This window comes from Poromitra crassiceps (assembly GCF_964638095.1).
Source record: "Poromitra crassiceps genome assembly, chromosome: 5".
NCBI classification, from domain to species: Eukaryota; Metazoa; Chordata; class Actinopteri; order Beryciformes; family Melamphaidae; genus Poromitra; species Poromitra crassiceps.
This window is the reverse complement of record NC_139642.1, coordinates 30375731-30396229: the sequence shown is the minus strand read 5'-3', so window position 1 is coordinate 30396229 and position 20499 is coordinate 30375731. Positions and strand designations below refer to the sequence as shown.

Here is a 20499-nt window from a genome sequence, read left to right as displayed (position 1 = left end):
TGAACCTCAGAACTATATTTGCACGTCATGCAAACAATGTCATGTAGTGGATTCATAAAGCATTTAAAGTGCGGGCTGAGATGTAAGCCTTGTCAGGCTGTGCACTCAGTACAGTTCCTGGTCCATTTCACACATATGTTACTCTGTATGTATAGTGCTCCTACACCCCCCCCCCCCTGCCTCTCTCTCTCTCTCTCTCTCCAAGAGGCCTGGGCCCCCTGCTTGGGGAGAGGGGAGCTGAGAGAGGGAGAGAAAGACAGCAAGAGGGAGATAGTCAGTGAATGAGTGGAATCTGATCACAGGCCAGTATTGGCACCGTACCCCCATCCCTGACCGGACCTCAAGCATGCGGGCCCTTGGCGGGTAGATAGACAGGCGGTACTGGGACTCAGAGGAGGGAGTTCTGGCCAGCTGGAGTGGTAACAGAGTGGTATTGTGAGCTGACTGACTGACTGATGCCTCAGTGGAGCAGGGAAGCAGGCTGCGGGGCCCGGCCTCTTTCTGGGGGCCCACAGGGCCCCTCTGTGCGGCTGCAGTGCTGGAAGTGGGTCAGACACACACACAAGAGCACAGTGGAGAGCAATCGCAAAGCGTACGCTCAACACAGCTCCGAAGAGGCATCTAAACACTGAGCTTTGTGTTCAGTGACAGTGTTCAGAAACTTCTAGTGCAGAGAGGAACACTGGAGATAATAGTGTGGTGGTCACACAATAGGAGAACCGTGATGTCTATATTTAAATGCAAACCATTGCTGAAATAAGGAAATAAAGAAAAAGGGGGGAAATGAAACCTGCCAAATTAAATTCACATTTCTGTTTTGCACGCATTGTCTGTGCATGAAATTCATCAGGATGCTAACATTCAGCTCATGGTGTCTTCACTAAGCCACACACAAAATAGGAATCACCATCCTAAGTGGAGTACAGACTCACATGAAATGGGCTCTTTGAAAAGGTGTTCAAAGCAGAGGCTGTTGCTCTCCCTGCCAGAGGGAGGCACTGTTCTCATTCAACACACATTAAGATTCTTCACAGCATCCATTTTGCCTCCAAATCTCTGCAGCTCTTAAGCTGTAAAATGATAGCCAGCCATAGAAGCAGTAAGCAGTTAGTTAGCTTGTTAATGATAGCCAGCCATAGAAGCAGTAAGCAGCTAGTTACCTTGTTACTGGCTGCCACATTATATGAGGTGCGAGCACAACACAATAAAAGACAGATAAGATCCAAGAGGACGGTGGAATGCAAGGAATGGGAGAGTAAAAACCTCCTGTAAAAGATGAACAAAGCTCGGCTTGTGTCACACTTAAACCTGAAACATACTTGGAAATACAATAAAAAAGAATGCTTATGTTATTGGTTGTTCATAAGAATGTGACCACACACAATCTGGAACACTGATTATGGACACTGGAACGCACATCAGGGCCAAATCTCCAGGACATGGGTTTCAAATAATTCAACTCCACCTAGCCTTGGCATTTATGCTGCTATGCCTATAGAAAATGAATAGATTGTGTCATGTATAGATTTATGCTGCTATGCCTATAGAACATGAATCGATTGTGGCTTGTCTAGATTGCGGCGCTGTCTAAGCCACATCCAGCCACAAACAGCTGCAACGTCGTCTGTGGAGAGTTTGGAGGAAATCACATTCCAATGTGCCGTACACCTGTGTCTGCTGGATCAACACTCTGCTTATGTATTATATCTCTGTCTTGGCACCCAGTCAGAACTAGAGACATCAATGCTCTTCTCTTCCCAGACACAAACAACCTGAGCAGTGAATCCATGATTACATCCAACTTCAAATCAAAAATCAAGCCGATGCAGGGCTTCTCTAATAAATGCCTTTAAAATGAGTAGGGTGGATGATGATGTAGATCTGAGAGAAAAGAGACCACACCGTCACAGATTGGTCTTGGTAAATAGTTTATATGTAATTATTTCTTGATCTTTGCAAACACTGTATAGAAAACACTTATGGTAACATTTTCAAACATTTAAAGCGTGTCTGAGCATTCAGACAAGACATGACACAGTAATCTACAGCTTTAGAAACATTCTCCCCCGCTGGCCATCAGGCCAGGTATACACACACCCCTCGACGAACTTCCCACCACATCACATACAAACCCTTGCAAACACGCACGCACGCACGCACGCACACACACACACACACACACACACACACGCACGCACACACACAGGCACACGCACACACACAGCACACGCACACACGCACACACACAGGCACACGCACACACACAGCGCTATCGGGCTCTCCACATAATATTCACAGTAGGCTTTATAACACTGTTTCTGTATCGTATGATGGTTCTCAACTTTTTTTTATTATTTAAAATAGCTATCAACATTTATGCTGTAATATTTGGAAAGTGATACATTTGTATTTACATAAGCTTATTGAGCGAGATTCAAATACAATGTGTGTGTGTTTGTATGTGTGTGTGTGTGTGTGTGTGTATGTGTGCATGCGCGCGCAGACCGGAGCCATCTGATCATTCTGCTTGAGTCACAGATCAAAGACCACTCTCACTGATAGTGTCCAGTCTATCCAATAGTCCAGTTAGAAAAGAAGGTGGCGGCGCAGGGACTCTGATAGGAGTCCCCTGAGTCGCTCCGAGAGGCAGCGCAGGGCAGTGCGAGCTGCGTGGAAACTGCTCACTGACGCACGAGAACTCTGGCCATTCTAGCAGGAGGAGATACGGGTGGACAGATGATGAGACTGGAGAGGGTGGGAGAGGAGGAGCTTGCAGCACGTTGGACTGATCATACATTCAGCAGAGGCCGCGGGGCGTCAGGCATTCTCTCGGACGGCTGTGTCTTAAGGGTCCTGCAACCTCAAGTCTCTGGGACTGTCACGTTCAGACTCTCATATCACACACGTACCCTTTTTCCATTTCGTACAAGAGGAAAAGTAAGAAGTTCAAACTGGGCAAACGGTCACAGTACCACCACGTCTGATTTAAAAACATCTCCCGAAGCATCGGAAATAGATGCTGCGGGACAGTGAGGTGTCTTCACTTCCAGCTCATTCTAAGACCACATCATCCCCCCCCCCTCCCCACCTTCCCTCTTACTCAGACTTGTACATTCATACACACAAAGCACAGGGCTAAGCAGTTACACTTAGACATGTTCAAAAAACGTTGGCACAAACATGGCATGCGGCGCACACACACGCACACACACACACACACCAGATTGGGACATGGATACGAGACCAACCTAAAGTGAGGGGAAAGTGAGGCACATAATTTGACAGGCAAAATACAGCCTGACTTTTGGTTTACTCAAAACAAAACAAAATCACACGTGGATGATTAAGGTGTAGCTGTTATCGTGCAGACAGGCCCAGTCTTGCAGCCTGATGAGAACCTCTAGAACGTAACATCTAAAACATCAGCACCTATATTCCCCCCAGGTGCCATATACATCATACTCTGCATGTTCAGAATCAGCTGTCTTTTTTAAGTACCGATTAAAGAGAGATTCGGGTAGAACCCCTTGGCTCAATGGTCCACATGTGGAAAGCCATCGGCAAATCATTTCGGGGGTTCAACTTAGACTAAGGTACCGTAGTGATATGAGCGAGGCTGAAAGGCTTTGTTTCGCATCCTCATTTGCTATTACCAAGGTCAAAGGTCATTTGCTATTACCAAGGTCAAAGGCGACGTAACAGAGATCCACGTAATTAAAACATTAAAAGATTTTATGTGCTCAACAGTTCATAAACTCTGGGTTTGGGGCCACAAAATGGGTCACAGCCCTATTTCTGGTGGGTCCCCCACATGGCAAGAGTAGTAGCAATAGGTTGTCATGAGCCTGGGTCCAAGGAAAAGGGAGTCAATTTTGCTGGTCCCCGGCAGAAAAAGCTTAAGAACCACGAATAGTGTCTGGGCTTGATGCAGTAGCGACAGTCATGGCAATGGAGATGTCTAGTCAATCTCTTACGGGCAGTTATGGAGGTGCGTGAAAGGCCAGCGTAGGTCTTCAGACGGCCTTTTCTTCACAGAGGCAGCACTTTGCTATCCCTGGATGTAAAGGTAGGTCTCTTCTTGTTCCTTTGTCCTCTACTTTCCCTTGATTTAAAAACTACTTCATTATCCTTGGTGTGTTGGTCCGCAGGCAGGGGTCAGTTCATTGTGTTCCATGTTGATACAAGAAAGAGAGATAATAGGGGAGAATGAGAGAGAGAGCAGGTAATCCATCCACCCTTCCTGTCACCCCGCCCCTTGTGGGGGGGGGGGCGGCGCTCCGGGAGTTTTGGGTGGGGGCGGAGCCGTTCAGCCGTCGTCGGGGGTGTTGTCTTCCGGGGTGGACGAGTCCTCGGCAAAGTCGTCCGACGAGCCGCTCTTGTGGATGCGCCCGTCGCTGCGCATGCTGCGGAAAGTCTTGCGGAAAGCCTCCATCATGGAGTGCGCCAGCTTCTTGGCCTCCAGCTTGCTCTCGCACACCACGGCGTGGCAGTCCATCTGGAAGGACAGGTCGTCGTTGATCTCCCGGTAGATCCAGGCGAACACGTTGGGGCTGACGCTGTGGTCGGCCGTGCAGTAGGCGATCCGCGCCACTTGGTAGGTGTCCATGGTGAGCGAGGCCTCGCCGTGCTCGTCGAGGTGGTGGAGACGCACCTGGAAGGGCCGGATCTCCAGCAGGGAGCTGGGCGGGGGGGAGCTGCCCTGCTGCTGGGCCAGGGTGTGATGCTCCACCAGGCCCACTACCGCCGACTCTGTGCAGCCGGACAGGAACTGGGTCCCCGAGATGGTCACCTTGCCCAGGTAGGTCACCTGCAGGAAGGGCGACAACGTGAAGGCTGTTAGACTCACATACCAACAAAAACGGATTTTCATCTGAAGGACCTACAACATAAATACATGCACTATTTTTTGAGTTACTATTGTTGCATTATATTAAGCTTGTCGCAGCCTATGGAGCCAGTGTGCGTGATGTCACAATTCACTCGAGCTGATTTTCCAGGCTGCACTTTTGACTAAATTCACACAAAACTGTGACAATTAACTCAACTTTAACACTACATACATTGTACATCAAACCCTTCAACTAATTCTGCTCTTACTCACAATGTCAAAATATAAGCGATGATGCGATGTATATTTTTTGCGATATTAACGTTGGTTTGACAGCTTTTCCACTCGGGACGTAGGAAAGGTCAATTGCAGTATACAGCAGAAAGGAAAGCAGGGGGAAAAGGTGAGAGAGAGAGAGAGAGAGAGAGAGAGAGAGAGAGAGAGAGAGAGAGAGAGGTGGGATTGTGTGTGGCCAAGTTATGAGCTGGATTTGACGATGTGCAAAGTATACACCACAGCCCTCCAAGCAGTTTGTTACCAGAGGTATATAGGATCACAGCTGTGAATGGGATGGCATCCCAAAAACCTGCTGGAAAATCAGACTCGTTTAGAGATATGTCCAACGTCCGATAATATCTGAGGTGAAACAGAGCAAAAGCATTAACTGTGACAAGCAGTTTCCATCACCTCAGGGCCGCAGGCGGCCGACTCTTTTCAATATTTCAAACATTACTTCATAAAAAAGGTTATTGGATCCAAACAATGTGTTGGGAGAATTGAAAATTAATGTTCCGTGGTGAGCTAATTAACTCCATTTCCAGTCTACATGTTGCAGTGAAGCTCAGAAACGCAGCAAGTCTCTCTCGGCGGTATAGAGACAGATCAGAGCTTTATCTAATTCCATGCGGTGAAACGCGCTGACATGCTGAAGGTATGTGTATGTGTTACTTCCCAAGGAGGGGGGGGGAAACACTATGTCGAACTGTGGCTGCACCCAGCACCATAGAATACCATAGTAATGACATATACACATCCACACACACACTGCATACCAGGAGAGCGACAGACAGGAGAGGGGAGAAGGAGAGACAGACAGGAAGTGAACAAAGCGTAGCCCTCTATGGGAGCACGGCCAGCTCGAGACCAGTCCAGGAATAATGGCCGACTTGTGCGTGTTCTCTACATGGTGTTCTTTACGGTTTTATAAAAACACACAGGGGGAGGAGCCTGCTGGCAGTGAAGCACTCAAAGACTTTTTACTCCAGTCTGTTTACAGTAGAGCAGGGGGGAGACTCTCCTCTCTCAGAGTTCATTACAGCTGGCTTCCATGCAGTACTCATTTGGTTCAGATGCTGTAGGGGCAAAGTGTGAATACTAGAGGAGAGATGGGTATCGTGTCACAGTCTAGAACTCGATACAGATGTGGACTTGTGGGTTCTTCACGCTTTCTCAGATTTCATTAAACAGCGAACCCAAAGCACATCTGCCCAATACCAAGCCAGTTTGTGGTCTCAATAAAAACTATTCCCGACAGAAACTGAAGTGATCTGTTGTATCCTGAGCATCAAGACGTTTCAATTCTTATATTTTATTTGGCGACAAAACCTCTGAAAAATGGTTTCCCTCCCTTTCATATCATAGGGAGCAATTCCAAAAACGGGATCCAAAGCACTCAGTAGTGCATTTAAAAGCCTTTCATTCCCACGGGCAAATATTAAAAACATGATAAGATTACATTCCAACCCGATTCAACTCGGCTGGACCTGAATACTTTCTGGAAATGCTACTGATCGCAATGTTATGCAAGGGAGGGAAACCATTTTTTGTAGCCAAATCTAGTGGAAAACTAATCTAAAAAGCTACACCAAATATTCTTCTCAACCTCCTATTTGTTCTCATATTTCATTATTCTGATGACAGTACAAGTTCATCCAGGCTCAGCGAATCAGCAGATACCAATGACTGACCCAGATGAAGGTGCCGGCGCTAACAGAACACCGCCAAATGAAAGCTAACAGAACTCTGTCCCTGTTTTAGCCATCACATGCTCTGACTGCCTCTCTTCTTCCAGAGGTTTTGTTTAGTCTGCAACCATCACGTCTACCTGCCTGCCCTCTCTCTCTCGGCCATGATTCTGACTGAATGGGACCTTTGAGAGTAAGCATAGAGAACAATCAGCCAGTCACTCAGTCTCAGAAGCAGATACGTTCCCGACTGTGCTACAAAAGAGCACTGAAGCAGATATAGTACCTTGGTTATAAGGATGCAGTCAGGTCAGGGTGGTTGATTGTGACACAGATGTGGCATAGACTGCTTACGACTGCTTTTCCATGGCGTGTTTGTTCTATGGGAGGTTGAGGCGCGATCCAGCAAAATACCTTAAATTGGTATAAATGGTTGCAAATGTATTACCATGCTAAGATAGCCTACTGTAAAACCCTTCTCTCCACATACTCCCAAACCAGTGGAGCCCTGAAAACAGTCTGTACCTCCTAAAAACATCATGAAAGACATCTCTCTCTCGCACACGCACGCACGCACGCACGCACACACACACACACACACACACACACACACACACACACACACACACACACACACACACACACACACAGAAGAGAGAGAAGAAGAGCGGGATGTTGCAAAAAAGGAAATGAAAATGGTGGATAAATGGAACAACAACAGGGGGTGGAAAGAGGAAAGAGGACAGTTTATTACAGAGAATAGGCATTTTTGGACCGGAGGAACTTTTTCATAGTTCTAAGAACAGTTGGAGGAACTCCCCACTTTTTGTTGTGTTTGCACCGCAAGAATTGGGAACCGTAGTTCTTAAAAACGCCGTTTTGAGGGATTTTTTTTTTTTTTTTTTTTAAGCTCGGGTAGGGTATAGGTACTTTTCCAGCACAAGAGGAACCTTTAGTGGTCCAGAAGTAAGTGTATGCTGATTGGTTGAACGTTTGGTTGAAAAAAACTAGCAGTTAGCATGTTAACCAGCTTACAGCCAGCTTACTTCAGCGTTCCTAAAAAAGTGTGTGTGTGTGTGTGTGTATATAATATAAATATAATATTGTATTCATTAATAATCAGAGTCAAACAAGAACAAAAGAATAGCTCAAGAAGAAGAATAGCTGTATACGTGGAGTAAAATTTCAAACTGGAGTTTGGGAGATAATGTGTATATCATGTTCTTTTTTCCATTCGGGTGGAGGGCCAATGAACAAACCCACGCTGTAGCATCACATTCCTCCAGTTGCATCAAATCGGCTAAGAGAGCGACAGTGCAGACAGGAGAAGAAGAGTCCCAGTCAGAGAGCGACAGTGCAGGCAGGAGAAGAAGAGTACCAGTCAGAGAGCGACAGCACAGGCAGGAGAAGAAGAGTCCCAGTGTTAGGATGACGTCATCATTCCTACTTTGACGTCGTCATTCCTACTATGATGTCATCAATCACTGATGATGTCATGATTCATAAGCGTCTTTCATGCCTTTCGCTGGTGATGTCATAACACAGGTGATGTCATATTCACATCTATAAGGGCCTGTTCCTGCAGGTCCTCGCCAGTGATTCATAAATTCACATCAAGATCAAGGATCATACCAATCTCTGCAACGTCTGCAACCTGCAACCCCTGCAACCAGCAACTTCGGCAATCTCTGCGACCGTTCCCAAACCTCGAACTGTGCAGCCCCAGCCATCAAGTTCCACAACACCCCAGCTTCATCAACTACCCGCGAATAGATCCACACGTCTAACTCCGATCCTGACAGTATGAATCACTCAGAAATGGATTTAGCGGGCAAATTTCTCCCCCCAATCAAGGAGGAAGACCCTGAGACGCCAGTTTTCCCGCCGGCCGCTTCAGGTGAACCACCAGGCGAATCAATTGTGGGTCCTCTCACCTTGGAGACCTTGCTGGCAGCGATGTCATCGTGGCAGTCCCGACAAACACAGACCGCAGAGCTTGTTTCCGGCCTGGGTGTGGTACTCACGGAGGCACAACGGGTGCAAATGCAGCAAACGCTCCATCTTCAGGAACTACTCCACAGACAGGAAGAAGCAAACAAGGCCCACCTGGCCCTGGCTTCCGAAGCCGCTGATCGGCACGCCCTCTTGATTGGCCGGCTAGATCGTCTCGAAGGGCTAGGCCCCCAGGGTGTCATTCCGCAGCCTCTGCGAGACCTCGCACTTGAGTCAAGACGCCTGATTGCCCACCAGGAAAAAGCAATCCAGGCTCTGGCTTCCGAAGCCGCTGATCGGCACGCCCTCTTGATTGGCCGGCTAGATCGTCTCGACGGGCTAGGCCCCCAGGGTGCCATTCCGCAGCCTTCTGCCCCTCCTGCCCCCGCTTTCGAGCGCACCGCCGTTCCGGAGGTTTCCAGACCTGCTACTCCCCCATCCACAGCGGCCGTTGCTTCTAGCTCTGCCTCTCGGCCGCCCCCAGCTGCTAAGGGCATATTCTGGGGGGGAGTTCGCGTCATTCCAGAGCAGGGGCACCCACATTTGAGTCCCAGCAGCCACCTGTACCGTGATCTGACCGGCAGGGTTCGCATCACACCAGAGGAGAGGCAGCGCCGTTTGGACACCCGGAGCTGCCTGTACTGTGGTCGAGCCGGGCATTACCTCTCCTCCTGCTCCCGGCGTCCAGTAAGTGGTCCCACCGCTCGCCGGCCCGTGGTACTCTCAGTGGATCAAGACTCTACGTGTCCAGCCGAAGAATCTGTACGGTTGGGTAGCGTTCCCTGCAGGACCCAGGAGTGGCAGTGTGTCTCCAAGAGGGTTAACGAGTTGGAGAGGACTGTCGATCGCCTCATTGGGAAGTTCAATCGCTGCCTGCAGATCGGCTCCGTCCCCCCGCAGGGGGCCTCCGAGTCTGCTGGCCCTGAGGCACAACCTGAGGCACAACCTGTGGACCTGCCCCTCGCCGAGTCTGAACCCGTACCTGAGGCACAACCTGTGGACCTTCCCCTCGCCGAGCCTGAACCCGTACCCCAGCAGCAGCCAATTCCTGTCCCTGACCAACACGTAGGTTCCAGCCTCATGCTGGGAGGCTCCCGTAGTGTCGTCAGCCCTCGGTCAAGAGCAAGAAGAAATAAGAGGCGTTTAAAGGAGGAGACGGTGGGTGACCTCCCCAAACTACAGGTCGGGAGGGCAGGCCTCGCTGTGTCAGATCCCCCTGCGGCTCTGCCTTCGGTGACGGCGGCATTTGACCCTTTTGATGGTCTCCAGCCTCCCGTGTTTGGATCGTGCCCCGGGGGATGGCCGGCCCCAGAGGATCCACCGGACCCGGTGGAAGTTCTGTCTACGTATCGGTCCATCTATGGCTTCGATATCCTGTATTAGGGAGGAGCACCTCCACTGTCCTACACCCCCTTTGGGGTCTGACCACCTGCATCTAACCACCTGCTGAAGAGCACCTCACTCTCTTACACCCCCTTTGGGGCCTAACCACCTGCGTCTAACCACCTGCGGAAGAGCACCTCCACCAGAACCTACGGATTTTTTGTCTCCCAGATGCCATCCTTGATGGCCTCATTGGACGCCAGGTGACGTCCGTTGAGGGGAGGGTACTGTTAGGATGACGTCATCATTCCTACTTTGACGTCGTCATTCCTACTATGATGTCATCAATCACTGATGATGTCATGATTCATAAGCGTCTTTCATGCCTTTCGCTGGTGATGTCATAACACAGGTGATGTCATATTCACATCTATAAGGGCCTGTTCCTGCAGGTCCTCGCCAGTGATCATAAATTCACATCAAGATCAAGGATCATACTTCGGCAATCTCTGCGACCGTTCCCAAACCTCGAACTGTGCAGCCCCAGCCATCAAGTTCCACAACACCCCAGCTTCATCAACTACCCGCGAATAGATCCACACGTCTAACTCCGATCCTGACACCCAGTCAGAGAGCAACAGTGCAGACAGGAGAAGAAGAGTCCCAGTCAGAGAGCGACAGTGCAGGCAAGAGAAGAAGAGTACCAGTCAGAGAGCGACAGTGCAGACAGGAGAAGAAGAGTCCCAGTCAGAGAGCGACAGTGCAGACAGGAGAAGAAGAGTCCCAGTCAGAGAGCGACAGTGCAGGCAAGAGAAGAAGAGTCCTAGTCAGAGAGCGACAGTACAGGCAGGATAAGAAGAGTCCCAGTCAGAGAGCGACAGTGCAGGCAGGAGAAGAAGAGTCACAGTCAGAGAGCGACAGTGCAGACAGGAGAAGAAGAGTCCCAGTCAGAGAGCGACAGTGCAGACAGGAGAAGAAGAGTCCCAGTCAGAGAGCGACAGTGCAGACAGGAGAAGAAGAGTCACAGTCAGAGAACGACAGTGCAGGCAAGAGAAGAAGAGTCCCAGTCACAGAGCGACAGTGCAGGCAAGAGAAGAAGAGTCCCAGTCAGAGAGCGACAGTGCAGACAGGAGAAGAAGAGTCACAGTCAGAGAGCGACAGTGCAGACAGGAGAAGAAGAGTCACAGTCAGAGAGCGACAGTGCAGGCAGGAGAAGAAGAGTCCCAGTCAGAGAGCGACAGTGCAGACAGGAGAAGAAGAGTACCAGTCAGAGAGCGACAGTGCAGACAGGAGAAGAAGAGTCACAGTCAGAGAGCGACAGTGCAGACAGGAGAAGAAGAGTCCCAGTCAGAGAGCGACAGTGCAGGCAAGAGAAGAAGAGTCCCAGTCACAGAGCGACAGTGCAGGCAAGAGAAGAAGAGTCCCAGTCAGAGAGCGACAGTGCAGACAGGAGAAGAAGAGTCCCAGTCAGAGAGCGACAGTGCAGGCAGGAGAAGAAGAGTCACAGTCAGAGAGCGACAGTGCAGGCAGGAGAAGAAGAGTCCCAGTCAGAGAGCGACAGTGCAGACAGGAGAAGAAGAGTCCCAGTCAGAGAGCGACAGTGCAGACAGGAGAAGAAGAGTCACAGTCAGAGAGCGACAGTGCAGGCAGGAGAAGAAGAGTCCCAGTCAGAGAGCGACAGTGCAGGCAGGAGAAGAAGAGTCCCAGTCAGAGAGCGACAGTGCAGGCAGGAGAAGAAGAGTCCCAGTCAGAGGGAGCAGCTGCCTCCTCATGCCTGGCTTCCATCAGCAGCGAGTGCTGCCTCTGCACCAGATCCCTCATTCAGCCCACAGGTCTGCAGGAGCAGCCTGGAGGCAGGGCGGTGAGCTGCTCAACCACCGCACTGACACCCTCCTCCAGCCAAAAGGCAGGCAGTCAGTCAGCCAGCAAATCCCCAGCCGGAGCCAAGACACATCACCCATCCACACTGCACTGTGTGTGTGTCAAACAGCAATGAGGAGTCATTATGCACTCATTTCATTGGACTTATTTTCTATCTCTCCTATTTTGATATTGAATGACTGTTTACATTTCAGCCCTTTCTCCTGATTGCTTGCTTCCTAGCTGAGTGAAGGCTGACTCGCCTTGCCAGGCACAGTTCTCCAAGAGCGACCGGGTGTAGGCGAGAAAGAGTCCAACAACGTTTATTTTCTCTCTCTATATGTATATGCGTCTGTCTCGCTCGCTTTGTCTTTCTATGTTGCGATGTCTCTCTATATTCTGCTGCTGTTAGAAAATGATGATGTAGTCGACGTGTCTGGTTGAATAATGCTCACGATCACAGGCGGGGAGCTGAGGGAACTTGATGAAAGCAGCAAAAGTAGTTGCAGACATGGCTCATATTAGAAGGGGAAGGGTTTAACGCAGACACAATAGCTTGTTTTGGTCGGGCCGTGTGAAAACAACTTGCCCCACAGTCCTCGAGTGTCTTCAGTGGTCTGCACTGCGTATCTGCCCCTCTCATTTCTCCCCAGTCATCAGAGCCGGCGGTATTTCCGTCCCCAAAGCCCTCGCATTGACAGCTGCTTGGTTTTGGACTTGGCAATGTCACACAGACTAAACATGCTGATCCTGAAGAGGATGTTGAGGAGAACCACGAGAGCCCAGAGCACAGTTCAAGAAAGGGGAAGAGGAGGATAGCGGGGTGCGAGATCGTTTGGGAAGTCATGGGAAACGGGAAAAAATCATCTTCATAAGAAGTCAAATGGAAGTCGAGTGAAAAAAAAAGGTGAAATCCTGAGACACAATGGATAAATGGAGAAGCAACCGCTTTGTCTGTGTCCGCCTGTCTGGTTATTTTTGGACTATTTGTGAATGTTCAACTCCAGCTGAGATAATGCTTAAGCATGGACTGATAGGAACTTTAGTGAGCAGGTTGCAATATGGAGGCTGGACTGGGCTGGATATCTTGGAGTAAGTGGGTGTAGAAAAGGGGTCGTATTAAGAGGGCAAACAGTTGCCGCAGCCCAGACAGACATGAAGTACAAACCAGAGGAGCTAGGATGAGACAGCAGCCAGGTATGTGTGTGTGTGTATGAGAGAGAGAGAGAGAGAAGTGAGGGGTGTGTGAAGCGAGGAGATGACCAGACTGAGCAAACTATAGAGTTTCTTCCTTTTAAGTCCAAACTAAGGATGCAGCGAGGAGGAAATTCCTGCACTGCTTTATGATTTACTCCAGCGGAAAGAGCAAGATGGATGACTGTCCTCTCGTGGGAAGAGTAACGATAATAGAAATAGGAAAGAAAGGGATGTCTGCTTGCTTTACGCGCCTTGTTCTGAAAGAACACTGCTCAAACGCTGCACTCACTGTCTGGCAGGTTTGATCCTTACCAATCAAACTGAATCACCCACTTTGATTTTTATGCCATTTTTCCCCCTTCAAGGCAAACACAACACTGACCCCATCTAAACCTGCTCATGTGGATCTATATTGAAATAGCTCTTCTGCAAAAGGAAAAGCGCTGAATGCATTGGCACCTTGCATGCAAACGCGTGCAGCACGCATTGTGATGGGAATGTGATCGGATGTGCCAGACCACCTACGCACATTTCCACAGCTGAGATTTCAGCCAGTTTAAGTCAGTTGAGTGTAAATGAGCCTTGGGCCGATATCAAAATGTATCTATTGGGGATATTTCTTTGATTACAACAACAATATACAATTTTATTGGTTGAAAAGAAGCTCATACTGTAGACTGATGCTACTGTACATAATGGTCTTTACACAACTGACGTCTGTTTTACACCAAATGTGAGTTCCTTTCTTCCTGTTACTGTACATCTTGGGAAATAAAGTTTTTTGTTGACTCTGATTGAGCAATTACACAATTATACCTCAGACGCAGTGCTGCTGTGTTCGTCACACAGTCACACACAGTCAAAGACCTATCTCTGACGCAAGTAGCCAAATTGACCTCTTCCTCTCTCCTCTTTCATTCAAGTCTCTCTCTCTCTCTCTCTCTCTCTCTCTCTCTCTCTCTCTCTCTCTCTCTCTCTCTCTCTCTCTCTCTCTCTCTCTCTCTCTCTCTCTCTCTCTCTCTCTCTCGTACTTTGATGACAAAATACCCCTTTGGCAGTCACGTCTAGTAACAGTCTTATAACACTTGTCAGTCTGCAGATTCATACCTCTCTGCTTCCTCACCTTGTATTAGGGTTGTCAAAAGTATGGATAAGTATCAATACTAAAAAATAAAAAAATAAAATAATTGATACAATAGTCATTTGCAACAGTATGGATGCCAGCAGTGCTTTCTCTTAATGAAAAATCAAGCATATATCGACAGATTTGTCCCTTCCTATCGTTGATTGGCGGGTATCTGTGGGTATGGACTATGGAGAAGCGTGAGTCTGTCCGTCTATCTGTCTTCATCTATTTTTATGCCTCTTGATGTGTTGTCAACTCTTGTCAACCACAATGTGGACAGGAAGCATAGAAATACCAATGCAGGGTCCGATTTCATTCTCTGGACTGCATATCCAGATGTAAATCATATCTCAATACCAGGTGTCAATGAGATCATCATCCCTTTTGTACAATCCTTAAATTGTCATCATCAGTTTCAGACGTCCCTGTATAAGAGATAGGCCAACAGACAGGCGCATATTCATAATGAATTGACTTTCTGCTTGTCGGTAAAGATGAACTGAAATGAATTAAGCAGAGAAACGGCTGAAGGTACGCCTGCCTGCAGACAGCTGCTATGTGAAGGTTGAAGGCGTAGGTTTGTGTCCCACATGTGTCACCAGCTGAAGGGACTGGAAGGACGTGGCTGTGATGCTTTTCATCGCATGGCAACAGGAGCAGAAAAGCTTCTGTAGACCATCTGTGTGTGTGTGTGTGTGTGTGTGTGTGTGTGTGCGTGCGTGCGTGCGTGCGTGCGTGTGTGAATGTGAATCACGGGTTCTGACTGGAACAATGACGAGATGATGCGCTGACTGAAACAATAGATGGTGAAGTCATGCCTAAGCAGGACTGTGGCTCTGTGGCTGGTTGAGTAGAGCTTGCAGGTGACAGAGGCAGGTGATGAAGGTTCCACTCATTGACAGCATGGAGAGCTGAGCCGAGTTGTGCCTCTGCGGGTATCTGTGCAGACAGTGCATGAAGCAAGCCACTTGTGGCGTGTGCGTTGCTGGAATGCGGTTCTGCACAGCATGCTCCGTCTGACATTGATACATCAATCCATCCATCGCAGCCCAGAAGGCATCTGGTATCCTCTGCTCTGCTCTGGCAGCCTGAGCACCAGTCATCTGCAGGAGGCCTGGAGGTTCAGTGTTGGCAAGCTGGCCAGGCAACTTAAATCATTCCAGGGAGAGCTACAGAATCCTCTCCTTTGTTTCAACTTTCCATGTGTTTGTCCCCTCTGATACTCAGCAGTCTTCTCCTCCTCTCCTCTCCTCTCCTTTCCTCTCTCCTTTCCTCACCTGCTCTCCCATCATCTTACTCCCCCCCCCTCCTCTCTCCTCACATCTCCTCTGCTGTTCTGCATTGTCCTCCCCTCCATGGCTAATTGTTAACAGCGCTAAAGCGACAAACAGAAAATATGGATTCCACGTGAAGCAATGCAGACACAGAAATACAGATCGGTGAGAGGAACGGAGGCCTTGGGGCCTGCAGAGAAGGAATGCTCTGGAGAGCCAAACGGAGCACTCGCTCACTGACAGAGAGACACCGAGCCAGACAGCCAGGCCGAGGGAACCTTGGTGGGAGAAGGAAAATCAAGGCTTTGGAAAGTAAACGTGTGTGTGTGTGTGTGTGTGGGTGTGCGTGTGTGTGTGTGCGCGGGTGTGCGTGTGTGAGAGAGTGTGTGTGAGTGAATGCGAGTGTGTGCGTGTGCGCGCGCGTGTGTGTGTGTGTGTGTGTGTGTGTGTGTGTGCGCGTGTGTGTGTGCATGTGTGTGTGCGCGGGTGTGCGTGTGTGAGAGAGTGTGTGTGAGTGAATGCGAGTGTGTGCGTGCGCGTGAGAGAGCGCTTTGTACAGGTAGACAGGGCAACAATATGCTTCAGATTTATGAGTTGACTTTAGTTTTAGAGAGAGAGAGAGACAGAGCAGACAGAGAGAAAGGCGGTGAGAGAGGTATAGAAAGAAACAGAAAGAGAGGAGGAGCATGGTTAAACATTTGCATGTGCGGGGGAAACATGTGGCCACCATTACCAGCTCTTGTGTTATGGAGGATATTCTCCTTTTCTATTCTTCATCTCGTCTTGGTCTGCAGGCGTTCTCTGAAGTTTGCCTCCTCCTCTTACACTCATATTCACGAGAAGATGCAATATTCACACATGCATGGGCCATGCATACATACATGGATGGATGAACACACACAGCACACACACACACACACACACACACACACACACAGAGCGTCTTGGATCCTCTGTGCCACCAGCAGGATGGGTAATGAGACGTGGACACAAATGTTTGCATGTTGGCATACCATGCCGTGTCTCCACTCGCCACATGTTCACTACACTACAAAGACTCAGCAGCCATTTATTAGAAACATACTGAGACTCTACAGTCACTCTGTCACCACTGTTTGTTAACCAGAGAGAGAGACACACACAGAGACAGAGAGAGACACAGACACACACACACACACACACACACACACACACACACACACACACACACACACACACACACACACACACACACACACACACACACACACACACAGAGAGAGAGAGACACACACACACACACACACACACACACACACACAGACAGAGACAGAGAGAGAGAGAGAGACACACACACACACACACACACACACACACACACACACACACACACACACACACACACACACACACACAGACACACACACACACACACACACACACACACACACACACACACACACAGAGACAGAGAGAGACACACAGAGAGAGAGAGACAGAGAGAGAGAAGGTCACTAAGATGGAATGATAGAAAGTTAGTGAATGAAAAGAAAGTGAAGACAGAGGGACACGCAGAGGGAGTCAGAAAAAAAACATCCGCAGCTCAGCAACATTCAAGCCAATGGGGAGAGAGACACTGACAGGAACATCCTGACCCACTCACACACAACTCTGAGGGGAGGAGCGTGTGTGTGTGTGTGTGTGTGTGTGTGTGAGTGTTTGTGCGCAAGTATGCAGACATTTGTGTGTGTGTGTGTGTGTGCGTGCGCGCGCTGAGAGGTGTGTAGAGTGAGGGCAGCTGCTGCGAGACCCACAGCTGGTTCCGCTATCAGCAGAGAAATGAACAGAGTGGATAAGAAAAGAGGAGTATACATGTGAAAAGGAGGAAGGAGGAAGAGGAGGAGGTGGGGAGGAGGAGGAAGACATGGAGGAGGCAATGAGAAGATAGTCATCCCTGTGGAGATGTTTTGGGAACATGGAGAAGGGAGAAGAAAAAGAAAAAGGGCAGTTTACAATAAGGGTCACTAAGGGTCACTAAATTAACAGTTAGTTAATGCTTAATAAACATTAAGTAACCCTTAGTTAATGTTTATTAACTCTAACCCTAACCATTCACTAACCCTAAACTATTAAATAATGCATAAAATACCTAGTTAACATGAGGGCCATTAGTAATGATTATACCATGGTCTGGGTGAATACTTGATTCTGATTGGCTGCAGGGTGTCCATTAAAAAGTGATAATGTACAGTTGGTAAAGTCGTTCAGCCAAATGGTCTGTTCACCATTCATATCAATGCGCCATAGTTTCAACAGTGGTATCAAGAGAGCTGTTTGAGCTCTATACCCCCGTTAAGGGTTAATATGACAATTTTGGAAGTTGAGAAAAAAATTGAGTCGGTCAAAGTAACTATTTAAATCCCCCCTGTGTGCTCAGTTTATCAAAAATAACTTATTTACAATTTTGATTTTCGTTTCGGAGATTTCTAACCTCGCGTCACCAGGCTCTTCTCTGCGAGAAAGAGGAGATTTCCCTCTGAGCGGGGGCGAGCCCGGCCTTTGACAGAGAGAGAGAGAGAGAGAGAGACAGACAACCTCTCTGCATTTCACTTGAATCCATTCCCAACACATACAACACCCCCGCTGCTCTCTGTTCTCACTTCCTGAAACTCTTCGCTCTTAAATGTTAATATACTTGGCCAATACGTATCTATCATGCAAAATAAAGCAAGCGGCCAAACGGTAATGTCTTCATTTAATGTAGAACGCAAAACATCGTTAAACCTGCATTCCTGTGATAAAGTTAGCGTTTGAGTCGGCTTTAAAACGGAGGGTGGTGGAGGTGGGAGGGACTATTTTATTTCGTGGAAGACTGATTTACAGTATGAATAACAGACATTTAGCCATTTAGATTGCTTTATTTATTACACATGGAAATATAAATGACTGGTCTTATTGTTTTGTTGGCAAGTGACCATGGTATAAGCGGGTTAATGCCCTTCGAGGTGTCCATTATCACCTCGGCTGCGCCTCGGACCGGTTCACGCCTCTGCGTCGTCCCTTAAAAAGTGATAATGGACACCTCGTCGGGCATTAACCCTTACTTACTAGACACATTAGTTGTGTGTGTTAGCGAGAAAGGGATGAGAGGACGGGGAGGGGTGAGAGGAGACTAAGGAGGTGGTTGGTGGGGGAGAGGAGCAGGTCTGGGAGCAGGGTGTGATGTGTACACTGTAGGTACATACAGCAACACTGCTGGCCTGGGACATGTCGTTCCAGCGCTAGGCACTTTCCCAGACACTGGTCCAAGGACAGACAGGTGCTGAAGACAAAACACGTGGTCTATCTCCATCTGTGTGGCTGTTTTTCCCCCGGCGCGTTTTGTTGCCATCCAGCTGGGAGGGGGGGGGGGAATAATAATAATAATGTTTCATTCCAAATGGCATCCGTTGTTGTTCATTCCTCAGCGGTTGGCTTTTTGGAGATGAAACAGATTTTAAAGTCAAAATAAATAAATAAATTAAATAAATTAATAAAGTAAAGTTTTCAGGTAACGAAAGTAACTGTTATGCTGATGGTCAAGCATTGTCTGACATTTTATTATCATGTTCATGCAATTAAAAAGTATTTCCCTTGTTTTTCCCGGTGCCTGTCCCTTTAAGAGCATGGCATTACTGGGGATTGTGGGAAGTGAAGTATTCAGGGAGATACGCTGCTAGAAATGTGTATTTTTAGAGATGTGTTAAACTGTATGTGTTGCAGCAATAAAAACAACACTCACAAGGGAAAGGTTTCAAGCTTCGTTACTGCATGAACAAAAGCTGATATTCTGCCTACTATTCCCTGGGCCATCTCGACTATGGTTGGGAAGCTGGCTTAGCTAGCTAGGTCTCTGCTAACGTCCGCCTAAGCTAGGTCTCTGCTAACGTCCGTCTCATTTACTAGTTAGCCTTAACCTGACATGGGCAGATGGTTTGTTACACAGAACCATCTGGGAACTTGTTCTTGGAAACTGTTTGGAAAAGGGCAGGCGCTTTCAAAAAAGACTTGGCAGGTGATTGGATGAACCATCTGTCTATCACCGTCTAGTCTCACGTGGTGAGAAACCAACGTCGTACATCAGCAAGCTTCCAGCGACGGGAGACACTTCCGGCAAAATCCATGAAGATATTGTTTGAGAAATCTGATTGGCTAGGCTGTGACGGAAGCTACGTGTTTTCACCCGGGGTCTATTTAGCTGGTGCGCGCATTCCGAATGCACCTCCCACGAGGTCCGTGGTTGGTCAATTCATACGTCTGTCACGCATCCTTTTTTTTGTCTTGGGGGCGGGCGCTAACCACTTTTCAGAGTTGTGTTGCAGACGTAGATGCACTTACGGCTGGCTACTGCGAGACTAATCACTGTCTATCAGAGGCTAACTTCAACCCCTTAGGCCCGCCTCCTCTTTCCTCTGATGCTCCTTCCTTGTTTCTCGCATGGTCGTGATCTCGCAAATCTAGCTGAAGCCTGAAATACTAATAATGAAGCCAGCTGAAGCCTGTCATAGCTCCTACTGTCAGAGAGAGAGGTTACCTTCTCTATAGCTCCTACTGTCAGAGAGGGAGGTTACCTTCTCCATAGCTCCTACTGTCAGAGAGGGAGGTTACCTTCTCTATAGCTCCTACTGTCAGAGAGGGAGGTTACCTTCTCCATAGCTCCTACTGTCAGAGAGGGAGGTTACCTTCTCCATAGCTCCTACTGTCAGAGAGGGAGGTTACCTTCTCCATAGTTCCTACTGTCAGAGAGGGAGGTTACCTTCTCCATAGCTCCTACTGTCAGAGAGGGAGGTTACCTTCTCCATAGCTCCTACTGTCAGAGAGGGAGGTTACCTTCTCCATAGCTCCTACTGTCAGAGAGGGAGGTTACCTTCTCCATAGCTCCTACTGTCAGAGAGGGAGGTTACCTTCTCCATAGTT

General features: G+C 48.5%; 1 protein-coding gene across 1 annotated transcript in view; it reads right to left on the bottom strand.

The window, feature by feature from the left end:
• Positions 1 to 1920: 1920 nt before the first annotated feature.
• Positions 1921 to 20499, bottom strand: part of pid1 (phosphotyrosine interaction domain containing 1) — a 55059-nt gene continuing 36480 nt past the window's right edge. The window contains exon 3 of the mRNA XM_083637585.1: positions 1921 to 4807. Within this exon, the coding sequence (XP_083493711.1) occupies positions 4307 to 4807 (501 nt within the window). The 3' untranslated portion in view covers positions 1921 to 4306. The remainder of the gene's footprint in view (positions 4808 to 20499) is intronic.